The sequence below is a fragment of the Alosa sapidissima genome, chromosome 6 (genome assembly GCF_018492685.1).
Source record: "Alosa sapidissima isolate fAloSap1 chromosome 6, fAloSap1.pri, whole genome shotgun sequence".
Lineage (NCBI taxonomy): Eukaryota > Metazoa > Chordata > Actinopteri > Clupeiformes > Clupeidae > Alosa > Alosa sapidissima.
Window position 1 is genome coordinate 19,714,444 of NC_055962.1, and position 13,176 is coordinate 19,727,619.

Consider the following 13,176-nt stretch of genomic DNA (forward strand, 5'->3'; position numbering starts at 1 on the left):
TCCTGTTCTCCAAAAAAACTCAAACAAATGCCACACAAAGCAATGTCATCTGCCAAGACATTCGTAAGCTCAGCAAAGCAAAACACATACTGTACACAACGCAACATGCAGTTATAAGTGTCATTCTACATCATCTATCCATTATGTATAATATATTTAACCAGTGCTCTCCACTTTGTGTTTCATGTAAGGGTGTTTTGGATTAAAGCATGGATTACCTTAAACATTTTTTCAAAGAAATTCTTTAGTAAACTTGTTTCTTTCAATGTCCTACTTAGTCACACAAATGTATCACTTTCCAGAGTATGCAGCTTACTACTTCCCCATTAAATAGAACAAATACTCTAATGTGGCACGACCTTAACATAAATGAGGATGTTCAAGGCCTTACTAATCAAAAGTTCAATGTCCCCACATGAAGATGTGTAAAGTTAAAAGACAAGTCAAGAAAGCTCATCACTTGAGAGTAAAGTAGTGGTAATATAAGTAGCTCTAAATGTACAGTCAGTAAAAAAGTACAGTAAAAAAAACATCACTGAAAACAGATGAGAATGATCTGATCTGATAGTCTCAGAAAAGAAGATGAAACATCTTGGCAACATAGGATCTTAAACAACTCACCACACAATATGCAGGATTCCAGGTATAGCACCGACCCGATTCATGTCAGCAAGGTGGAAAAACAAAGGGAACAAAGGAATTAATTAGACATGTCACTTTACAATTGAACACTGAAAAATGATTATCATTTCCACTGACGATTAACCATTGGTCACCATCCAAATACTTAGTCAAAACATCAAAGTATTTATTACCTCACTTTCTTGACACTAGACTCAAACCAAAACATTAAAAACTCAAACAATGAAATTCCCACAAACTTGATTAGCATCATTTGTGTAATGAATTTACCAGGTAGGCTACTAATATTCCTCACAAAACCCCCATCTCCGGCTTGTTTCTTGTCAAATCCCAGAGCATGGCTACACAGATTTCGGAAGGGATTAGCCGAAAGAATTATCGCAATCCACCATCTGGCTCGCAGATATCAAACAGAATAAAACAAGAGCATTAAATAGATGACAGTGTCCTACCCTTTTTGCCTGTCGAGGAGGCAGTTGAAAATGCATCACCTGTGTGGAAGGAGCTAGGGTATCAGGCAGGGGTACAGAGGAACTGTGCCTAGGGCCGGGGATAAAAATAGGCCTGCTCTCACTCCCCTTAATTGCTGATTACCGAAGGAGGGTGAAGTTAAAGGTAACGACGTGGATTAGCGCCAAGGAAGGCGACGCGGTGACTGTCGTGCACTTAAATCCCCTTGATGTTCACATGGGATTGACTTGGAGCCTTGGAATGCTGTCATTTTCTTTCTATACTTAAAAGTGCTTGAAGGGGCTAATGGCTGGAAGTTCTCAACAAAAATTTAGGCTTATGAGAGTTATGTATGAGCAACACTCAGATTGCTCTGACAGGTTGCATTGCGAGCAGAATGATGGATGTCTCACGTATTGGCTATGTGGGCCACTGTGTGAACGACTGTCCCAGGTGAATATAATCCTGGATGTGACAATCTGCCTCTTGACAGTGGACATGCAAATTCTCCTCAACTGTTTGCGTGACTGCTACCAAGTCATTATGTTATCAGGAGGATCTCTAATGGGACTTCATTCAACTGACCAACCGACAATACTGTATTCTGTAATACTAATCAAGAGTACTAGAAAACTGAAAAATTGTATGTATCATTGATCTTAGAACTTTGCAAGCTAATCAATGACAAGATATTTAGAAAGGACCCAAACTTACATTTCTACCAAAACAAACAGAGGGTTTTTATGTAAGACATATCAAATATCATTCATCATTCTAGCATTTGTAAAGCTAGACGTCACATGAAACCACTGCCCCAAAGGCAAGCCTCTCATTACTGTATATCGACATTGTTTTCATGGGTACCTCCCTGATGGGCAAAATATTTATTAGCCAGACACACTATGTAACATAACCTTGAGAAGCAAATAAAAGGTGAGACTCACCTGAGACAGGCACACTGTGGTGACGCGGACAACTTTTAGTTTAGGAAGCTGGAGGTGGCCGAACTGGTCGTGCTCATACACACTTGTTCCTTTTTCCTCGCCAGCAGGCCTCTCCTGAAGGCTGAAAGCATATCCGTGGGTGTAAGATTACAAAACACAAACAAAGGCGTTCCCGGTAGAGAGCAGGTATTGAGACCACATTTCAGGACGTTGTCTGTGTTAATCTGACAAGGAGGACAGAACGATCAAATGTATTGTTCCTCTCTTACAATACTGACTTAAAAACAGGATTCATTTTCAAATAATGTAAATGAAGACACTGGTACACATATGGATAACACAACAATCCTATCTTGTCAATGGCTTAAGTTACACAAGTTGTGCTACAAACATTTTGAATTTATTCATACGCATACATTACACACGAGAGATTACTTTTCACTAGCTTTGCATCACAGTACAGATGTATGTTCTTACTGCATATGTTATTCATTTATCAATAATGCAAAATTAGGACTTTTTTGTTGCAATGTTCTGACAGACATTTGATCCTATCCCATTAGTATGAATCCCAAATGTAGGTAAACATACAGTCTGTTTAGGCTACATATTTGAATAACTTCACCGAAGCTGATAACTATTCATTTCTAACAGGCCAGCATTTTTGTTTTGCTGGCCAAAGGGGAAGTGATTGTGTGTGTGTGTGTGTGTGTGTGTGTGAGTGAGTGAGTGAGTGAGAGAGAGAGAGAGAGAGAGAGAGAGAGAGAGAGAGAGAGAGAGACCAGCTTTGTTAAGGTTCTAAGAGCAGAAACACATATTCGTATTCTGATAAAAGACTAGCCTATATAGCCTAGACTACTACTACACAAACACAACATTGCCTATGGTCTTCCTTAAACGGCCCTCTGCTCACTGTAGCCTACTGTAGGCTACTGGGCATTTCCACTACAGGAACTCGTATCACACAGACTATGCAAATTCATCTTTTGTAATCAGAGCACAATATGCTATAATTTACTGTCCAGGGCGTTACAACAATGCCTTCAAGACTGTTCAACTTGAGAAATGTAGACTTTGAACACATTACCAATGAGTGACCGATTCCGATGCCCTACGACACAAGACAACCTCCCACAGAATTGAACTTTCGTTTTCAGTTCGTGCTCATTGGCCCTACGCTGCACCCGTACTTCAAGTATGTTTACAGTGTAGCAATGGGTTGTGACGTGCTACTTGCATGTTAGCATGAGTACATGAGGATGAAGGAATTATGCACCCTCCACTCAGTAGTTAATCTATAAATATATATGTTTTAAACACGTCACAGTCTGTCAGTTGCTACGCAAGACATACCAGTAACACAAAAAAACAATATTGTACGAAGGATGGAGAGGAATGCAGATGGGAATGTAAAATTGTATGCCATTTCTGATTGACTTAAGTTAGGTCTTACAGGCTACAACAGGTGCTAGGTAATGCTAGCATAGTTAGCTGGCTGGCTTGCATGCAAGTCGAAGTGAACGGTTGCAAACGAAGTGACAGCTGGGGCAATTTACTATGGATCAAAGCGGTTGTAGTTCTAAACTTACATTTTAGTTTTAACATCGTTTTAACCATAGTCGATAGTTCTGAATGATTTCAATCCATTACTTTGCAGCAAGTCTGCTGCTGCACACGACCATCTTCTTGTGTTGGCTAACCTTAATGGCTAGCTATCTAGCTAAGTTAACTTAAGTTTGACATGTTTGGACGGCACGTATTTGAAACGCTGACCAAGCTTATAACTCTCAGGGGCGTGCATTTTCCTGCGTCCGCAAATGTCCGATTACTGGTTTGCTCTAATGAGAAATTATTTCAGCTAACTCGAGCAAGCTCTTGCAACATCTTGCCAAGTAAGCTAAATTATATGGACATGCAACCTCCTGGCGGCCTCGAAGTCGCCTCTCTTCTTGAGGTCGATATTCCCATGGAGCATGATAGTCATGAGTTATCATCTGCAACAGTTGCAAGTTTTGATACAGTCCCTGCAGAGAAAGCTTCAAGTTCTGTGAAAGGAGACGTCAGCCCTGGTGAGACCCTCGTGCTCTCTTATTAGTCTGTCTGCCTAAATATTTAACCGTCAGACCATGTTCAATGGCTCACAGTTATTATTAAGATTTACTGGCATGTCATAGTATAAGTTAAAGTATGCTTCATTTATCTTTACTGTCAAGTTTTCACTTTAGGTTCAGTTAATAAATCAATTTGTTATAATAGATACAGTGTGTGTCTATGTGTGAGTATAAGTGAGTGTGTGAACGAAAAATGCCTTGGGTTACAGGAATCTGTATCACAGACATGTGGTTTTTCAGCCTGCTTTTCAAAACACCATGATCGATCAACTGTTTGCACACAAACAGGCCCATTATACTATTGTGGTGTTCTAGGTTCGTGCATCTTCCCTGAGATGAACATTTGTCTGTGCACTGTTCTCTGTATCGTTTTGTTACTTGCTGGACATCTCCCTAATGCTTCTGCATTTCCTTTTGTTTTGTGCATGATAAAAGAAAAGGCAAAGAGAGCGAAAAAGAAAGCTAAGAAGCCTCACGGTCGTAAGAAGCAGACAAAGATATCAGAGTGCACTGATGACCTCATGGCAGAACTACCTTTTGCTGGCACAAAAGTGTGGAAAGACCTTGAATGTGAGTGACTACTTGACCTTTGAACATTTGTGTTTTTCCCCTGACTTGCTATGACTGCCTCATCTGTTCTGTTTCAGCACTACATCATCAGGTTTGTTTTCAGAGCAACTTTACGGTTTTAAAAAATCTATGCTGGCACCATTATTATAAAAATGTATTGGTATGACATACTAAAGTAATTTCTAGATAAAGTTGCATATGATGATTATACATTATAATGCATTTGTGAAACTGTCATCCTATGCCTTTTTGACCACATAGAAGGTTCCTGCATTTAAGCTGAATGTAAGGCTATCTGAGTTTAAAACAACATTTGGATACTAGGATAACAATTTTAAACTACAACTACAATTAATGGCAACATACCTCCAAAAGGTTGAGCAATCCAAATGTTTCCAATGGCACAGCCAGTTCTTTCTGTGCAGCGTTGTCCACAGAGTTAACTTGCCCTTTGTCAAGACGGAACATAAATTTGACTTTGGGCTGTACCACCGGCTCCAGTTAATTTAGTGACAAGGGACTGTGTGCAAGGCTTTGCAGTGGTTGCCACGGTTGCCAAGTGATGCGAGGATCTTCCTAGCACCGCAGCTGCTGTCACATTCAAACTGTAGCCAGCTGTCGGACTTTCATGAATAATGCACGCCTTGTTTTGCATGCGAACTTCACAATGCACAGGCCCTCATACCGCCCATGAATACTGGCTCATGCATTTGTGAAAGAAGAGAACATGCAAAACCAGTCTGTGTATGTCAGAGCGCCTTGAACTCCTCAACACAGTACATTGGTGCTGACATGTCAGCTGATTGTTATGCATTTTCTATTACATGCATGTAACGTGTGCTTGATGAATGACAATGAATTATGGGTTGATTGTTGATTTACAACCCACCCCCCCCCCAATTGATGTTAGTTACACTATGTTATGTCTAGTATTGGTCTTGATGGGTTGCTGTTTTAGTGTAGTCATTGTGTAGTGAAAACAAGGAGTGAAACTAAGTGAACTCAGCCTTTAATTAGTTCCATAATGTCTCACCTTGAAAGTTGTAACAAAGACGGTATCAGAAGGTGTGCTTGCCTGTGCGTTCCAGTTACAAGCTCAGAGCGACTGAAGAAAAAACGGAAAATTGGTGAAAGTGGAGAGAGTGAGGAGGATGGAGACAAGAAAAAAAAGAAGAAGAAAAAGGAGTCTCACCGTCCAAATTACTTTGTCTCGATTCCAATCACTAACCCACAGGTACCTGCTCATTTTATTCTGCTCATTTCATATCCTGCCATTATTTGTAATATTACTTATAACGACTGCGGTGCTGAGAAACAACATGGTATTTATAGTTAACTTTAATACATTTTAGTGAACTTAAATGTAGCACCCCATCCCTCTGGCGCTGGTTTTACAGGAATAAGAGGGACAGAGATCAGCCTAATGGGGTGTGACGGGGTTCCATAGACATCTTAAATGAGTAAATCAGACCATGATTTTGGTTAAATAAAAGGGTTGATTAATGATTTACTAGGAAAAAGATAAAGTGAATAATAAATAGTAGTAATCACAGTGTTTACAGATTTTTGATTGGTTAAACAGATGCGAATAATCAGAAGTCAACACAATAAGGCTATTAGGCTAATATCCAAAATCAACCCTGGAAAAACCCAATATAATGGTGGGTAGGGCCCACACATACACATACACACACACATACATACACTCACTCACGATCAACACAGCGATGCAATTGCAGTGTTCAATGCACCACTTTATCTTAGGAGTCAGGCATGAAAGATATTAGTACTTTTCTTCTAGGACTTAAAGCCATTATCTAGTTTGTTGCCTGTGCCAAGCTCAGCCTATCAAACTTCACTGAATTCTATAAATGATTGATAAAATTTCAGTGTGAAGGTTATGAGAATTGATATGTGGAAGTGATGGGTTTTCCGAAATCAAGTGTCCCACATTAAAATATTACTGTCACCACCGTAAGCATACCCTGGGACTTTGTAGCTGTTAAAAGGATCATTTGGCTGTGTACGGCTATAAAATTACTTGTTTAAGTTGTGGCCTTCATGCAGATTTAGCTAGTATAAAGTAATAATGAATAATCTAATTCTGATTAGCTAGTATAAAGTAATAATGAATAATCTAATTCTGATGAGTCATCTTCATCTGTTGGCACTTGGTGAGTTGACATGGAACGACCAAACTGTAACGATATTTTGGTTAATGGGGAACCAAGGAAACCCATTCCATCTGCCAGAAACCTGTCCTATCTGAAGACATCTGACCGTGTGTGTGTGTGTGTGTGTGTGTGTGTGTGTGTGTGTGTGGATCAGATTAAGGCGGAGGTGGAGGCAGTCCAGGCGGCGGTAATCCGGAGAGACCCTCGGCTGAGCCGTGCGCTCATCCCCACCGGCAGCCTGCATATCACGCTGCTGGTGACCCACTTGGGCAGCCAGGAGCAAGTCGACTCGTGAGTGCCACCTCCTCCTCTTCGCTTGCATGCTCTCTCTCACACACACGCACGCACACGCACACACACTGACGCTGTGGACACACACATGAAGACACTTCCTCTTGTGCACATGCTGCCTCTATTTCTCACATGCACTCATAAATGGACACACACACACACACACACATACACACACACATACATATATATATATATATATATATATATATATATATATATATATAAACAGTCCCTCACGCATGCAGACTCTCTCCGATTCGCACGCACGCACGCAGAGCTCCTCCTTCACTGGGTGTGAGATCTGGAGTGGACTGTCTGACAGGCACCTTTTTGTTCATTCTGTTTGCAGAGCTATAGTCCCCCCCAGAATTATTGGCACCTCTGCTAAAGTTAACAAAAAAGAGGAATTTAAAATCATCTTTTGGAAAGTCATCTTAATGCCTTAAGTAAAAAAATGAGGAAATATCCAAACTTTAAGGACACCAATTTTCTTTGTGAAGGAATGATGTATCATAAATAAATAAATGTTATTCCTTAAAATACCCTTCACCATACCTAGAGATTGGCATGGTTTTATTTTTATGCTCATTGAGCTCAATTCAAATCAAACCAGCTAATAGGCTAACTGAAATAAAACCATGCCAATCTCTAGGTATGGTGAAGGGTATGTGATGTGGGGCTATTTTAATTCCAAAGACCAAGGGAACTTTATCAGGATGCATAGTACCCTAGATCCATGACTCTATGGGAATAACATAGGGGTGCTTATGCTTATGACCCCTGTATTTTATGGAAGAACATTTATTTATTTATGATACATTATTCATTCACAAAGAAAATCAGTGTCCTTAAAGGTTGGATATTTCCTCATTTTTTTACTTAAGGCATTAAGATAAGTTTCCAAAAGATGATTTTATATTCCTCTTTTTAGTCAACTTTAGCAGAGGTGCCAATAATTCTGGAGGGTACTATTTGTTTTTCTAACACTAGGCTTGCCATAGCTGTTTTCTATTCTTGTTGCGTCTAAATTATGTTTGTTTTGTTTGTGACTTCTGAAATTGACAGAAATCAAGCAGCAAGCAGAGTAGCTGCAATTGAAAGTAAATGTTGTCTCCTTTTGCTCCAAAGCAATCAGCAAGGAGCCCGCTATTATTCTTAAGAGCCTCCTTAAAGGTGGTCAAGCACCACAGAACTGTGTCGTGGTTACAGAGCTGAGTGGGTCCATTTGAGTTTGTTAGTGGGATTTTTGTATTCAGCCATTTCTTTGCATAAATGTGTGTCTTTCTGTGCATAGCCTGTGTTTATGTAGATGTTCACAGTCTAGTGACTGTGTCTGATTTTTGTGTTACTACATGTATTTTATTTGCATTTTCAAAATGCATTTTCAGAAAAACATATTTTAATTGTGTGTGTGTGTGTGTGTTAGTAGTGTGTACTTCTGCAGATGTGGGTGTGTGTATTGAGGTTGCCCGAGGGCGTGTTTTATCAGGATTAAGCATATGGAGCTGATCTGTGTGTGTGTGTGTGTGTGTGTGTGTGTGAGACTTGCAGGGCAGCATGTGCTCTGGACCACAGCAGGCAGAGCGTGTTGGAGCTGCTGGAGGGCCGGGAGCTGGTGCTGCCCTTCTCTGGCGTGACCAGCTTCAAGAACGAGGTGGTGTTCGTCCAGCTCACAGAGGGGGAGCACGTTGACAAGCTGACAGAAATTGCAGGTAAATGCTCTTCTCCAGAACCTCACCTGTGTGTGTGTGTGTGTGTGTGTGTGTGTGTGTGAGAGAGAGTGTGTAAAGAAGAGAGAGACAGAGAGAGAGAATTCTGACAAACTGTTTCACTTTACCTCTCCTCTATCCTTCCATTCATTCATTCCTTCAATACATCCATCTGTTCTTCTATCCATCCAGCAAATAAACTTAGTAGAGTTAATAGTACACTCTTAAAACACATTCGTTTTAAGAGTGTAGCTCTCTAACTAGTAGATATTTTCCAGGTCATGTCTCAGACCATTGTGTGTCATTTTATTTTGAATCTGTGTGTGTGTGTGTGTGTGATTGTATGTATGTCTACGGGTGTCTGAGGGAGTGTATGTGTGTGTGTGTTTAAGATGAATTGAGAGAGTTAGCTTGATGTGGCACTAAATCGAAGCTTCCTTGCAGATGCGTGGCTATTTTTGCCCAGCTCATTTATTTTGTATGACACGCGCCCGGTTGTTGTGTCTGAAGGCGCGTCTGCGGCTCCTTAAAAGCTAGGGGGAGCAGAGCAGGGATGAGGCTAGCACCCTTTACTGCTAATGTCCACACATGGCCCATCCCATCCCATCTTATTTCCCATCCCATCCCCGACCAGCTTAGGCTGAGCTGACCCCCACCTTGGACAACCCCCTCCCCTTCCCTGAAGCCTCTCCCTCCTCCTCCTCCTCCTCTTCCTCCCCCACCTCTTCGCTCATTGATTATCTGCTCATCTTACTGGGGATAGAGTAGCTGACTCGATCCCCTGTGCAAGTGGAGCAGGCGATGTCCTCCTGCTTCGCTCTGTGTGTCTATCCCTCTCTCTCTCTCTCTCTCTCTCTCTCGCTCTCTCTCTCTCTCTTTCCCCCCTCCCTCCCTTCCTCCCTCTCTCTCTCCCTCCCTCCCTATCTCCCCCTCTCCCTCCCTCCTTCGCTTTGTTTTGTTTTCTTCTCTGCCGTCTCGTCCTGCGCTCCTGTTTATCTTCCTCTCACACGTTTCTTCTTTGGGTTCTCGCTCTCTCTTTCTCTCTCTCTCTCTCCGTCAGAGGCAGTGAGGCGGACGTTTGTGGAGCGTGGCATCGCTGTGACGGACGACAAAGCCTTCAAACCTCACCTGACCTTCATGAAGCTCTCCCGGGCACCCAAACTCAGGAGTCAGGTAATCTAAAGGGGCTCGCTGATACCCCCCTCCCCCTCTCCTCCCAACCCACCACCCTCCTCCCCTCTCCCACAACACCATCCGCCAAGTCACCAGGCACATGTGCACTAGGAATTAGGAAGTAGACGGAAGGCGTGCAAATTTGACTGAGATGCAGATTTTGGGCTGAGTCATCTCTGAATGCTAGAGTGCTAAAATGCCATGCTTTGGATCCTGGTAAAGGGCTCAGAGTGTATAATTAAATGAGACCCTCACTCTCTCTGGCATTGATTGAGTTTGCCTTTCTTGATTCACTTTGCTTTTTCTCCCTTGGTGTAACACTGCATTTATCTTCCATGCTTGTACTGGCCATTTTTCATGTGTGTGTGTGTTACTGATTTTTTTTTTAAGCAGAAAAAAATAGTGTGTGTGTTATTATGCAATATAATTTCCGTGCTTTCCATCATCCTTGTGACTGGTGCCCTTAGCACTTAACATGTTTGGCGTGGGTGGAAGAACACAGAGAAAAAAAACCATAATCTGACACAATTTTAAAAAGTCTTTCCCAATGAAATTAGAGAGGGATCTTTAGCAGTTTAAGCTCCTGGTTTAGTGAGATGCCACCTGCATGCATAATTTTGCCAAATGGAGCAATCTGTTCAGAAGCACCCAGAAACAGTGTGTACCCGGGGGTTGGGGGTTGGTTGGGGCTGTTTCACGTCCAATCAGTCTCACTGTCCTTACGCACCAGGGCAGCCACTGTCCCCTCATCCAGCAAACTGTACACCGCCAGACTCGCCTCAGCCGCAAAGAGAGTTGTATTTTTAGAGAAGCCGTTCGCCACTTTCTTAGTGAAGTTTTTCCTGTCCTGACAGAGAGATAAGGTCAAGAGGAGAGGACAGGAATGAGAGATGGGGCTGAGGGACAGAGGAGAGGACAGAAGGAAGGGTTGAACAGAGAGAGAAAGAGAGAAAGAGAGAGAGAGAGAGAGAGAGAGAGAGAGAGCGAGCGAGAGAGAGGGGCCGACTTGGAATCTTTTCCACTGGGACGTTGATGACTCCCTTCCTGTTGTAAGGGTTATCAAAGACCAACAGACAGCAGTAGCCCCTGTCTGTACACACTGTTCCTCTGCGTTGTGCTTTTTTTGTGTGTGTGTGTGTGTGTGTGTGTTTGTTTGTTAGGACTGTAGACATTTTGTTTTGTTTTTGAATGCAGGTTGGTGGGTGTGTGTGTGTGTGTGTTTTAGTACTTCAAGTGAATAGTTAGTGTGAGTATTTAATACAGGTGTGTTAATGACCTGTGTTTGAGTGTGTGTGTGTGTGTGTGTGTGTGTGTGTTGTGCGCACGCACGCATGTGTACAGGGTGTGGATGTGGACATGTGCGGATGTGAGATAACTTACTTACTTGCTGATCTGAAGACATCTCCTCGCTGGCTTGCGTTCCACCAGGGCATTAAGAAGCTGGACCCGGAGCTGTACACCGAGTTCTCTCAACAGCGATTTGGGGACGAAACCTTGTCCCGCTTAGACCTGTGCTCCATGCTGAAGAAGAAGAGCCCCGATGGCTACTTCCACCGCGAGAAGTCCGTCAGCTTCGGTGAGTCCACCCCACCGGCATGCGCTTACAGGGGGGCCACACTGGGCGTTCCGTTCGCCTTGCGTCTGCTGTGGCAATTGGCTTCCGCTATGATCAATGGAACTGATGATGGAACTGGCTACATGATAGCGCTGCGTACATTCGAAGAAAATAGACCAGTCTTCCAAAATTGTTTTTACGCGTCGCCCCCTGTTACTTTCTGTGGCGTGAGGTAGGAAATTGATCAGAGTTTGGTGTGGTTGCTTCTGTGTGCTGAAGTTTGTCACTGATATTAAATTCATGCTTTTTACTGGTTTTAATACTGGTGAATTCAAATTGGGTTTGGATATTCAATTGGATATCAATCTATTTTGTAGATTTCTGATAGTAGGTATGAAATTAATTAATAAATACATATATACATATATATATATATATATATATATATATATATATATATATATATATATATTATCTAATACCAACAGCTTTGTTATCAGTTTATGCAGTAATTTACATTTCAAACATTTGGTCGAACTCAGGGACGTCAATTGCACAACTAATGTGCTGAAAGATGTCTTGTTGCCTGATGATTTGCTGCTTGTTTGGATGTACTGCTTTTTATGACCACTGACGGGCAGCAAAATAGTAATTTTTTTTGTAACACGTGGACTACAGATGACCTCCCCTGATGTGGCCAACAGCTGTCATCTCAGTCTGCATGCTCATAGCCAGGCATTCCCATTTGCCAGCTGAGCTCTGGGTTTAGAGCTGTTGTGAACTCTGTGAAGCCAGTGGCCTCATAATCACACTCTCATTCACTCACTATCGTTTAGCCTGATGCGGCTCTGCTTCCTTATTCTGCTGATCAGAGATCAGCTCTCCTCATTGCTAATGTTAAGATACAGTGCCTATGGACCCTTTCAAGAGAGTACCATTATCAGCATCATAGTTGGCCCCACAAGACTTCCTTTTTAACATTCCATATGTTATCTTAATGCAGAGGAAGTAGATTGGGGCCCAAATAGAACGTTCAAGCATTGTTTTTGTTTACCTTGTTGAAAGGGTCTTCAGCCCCATGCTAAAGTTGACTAAAAAGAGGAATAAAACAAAATCATGGGAATTCAACATGGGTTTAACATAGGGGTATGAATACTTATGCACCCTGTATTTTAATGAAGAACATTTATTTATTTACGATACATTATTCATTCACAAAGAAAATTGGTGATTTTTTTTTTTTTTTTTTTATTCCTCTTTTCAGTCAACTTTAGCATGGGGCTGAATACTTTTTTATAGGCACTGTACCACATGCTTGCATAATGTCATTATCTGGGTGGACACCATCATTAAATGTGTCCGGTATCTGATGTGGGTCGTTGTCTGAAGACTGCAGCAAAGTCCTGATGGGCAATTCCCCCACTCGACGGCCATTTTTGTAACGTGCCTCAGGCAGTTATTTTGGGTTGATAATTTTCTATTCAAGTGAATGGGGGGGCATAAGGGTGGTCATACTGACATAAAAAGTACTTCAGGTGAATCTGTGTGAACAAT

The 13,176-nt window shown here is 41.9% G+C and overlaps 1 protein-coding gene across 4 annotated transcripts in view; it reads left to right on the forward strand.

Annotated features, from left to right (window-relative positions):
* Positions 1 to 3,259: 3,259 nt before the first annotated feature.
* Positions 3,260 to 13,176, forward strand: part of akap7 (A kinase (PRKA) anchor protein 7) — a 32,054-nt gene continuing 22,137 nt past the window's right edge. Inside the window, exons 1-7 of one of the 4 annotated variants that reach the window (XM_042096183.1) lie at positions 3,260 to 4,105; positions 4,583 to 4,717; positions 5,806 to 5,951; positions 7,046 to 7,182; positions 8,737 to 8,897; positions 9,955 to 10,067; positions 11,496 to 11,643. In XM_042096183.1, the coding sequence (XP_041952117.1) occupies positions 3,778 to 4,105; positions 4,583 to 4,717; positions 5,806 to 5,951; positions 7,046 to 7,182; positions 8,737 to 8,897; positions 9,955 to 10,067; positions 11,496 to 11,643 (1,168 nt within the window). In that variant the 5' untranslated portion in view covers positions 3,260 to 3,777. The remainder of the gene's footprint in view (positions 4,106 to 4,582; positions 4,718 to 5,805; positions 5,952 to 7,045; positions 7,183 to 8,736; positions 8,898 to 9,954; positions 10,068 to 11,495; positions 11,644 to 13,176) is intronic. The other 3 variants (XM_042096182.1, XM_042096184.1, XM_042096185.1) reach the window with 3 other exon arrangements.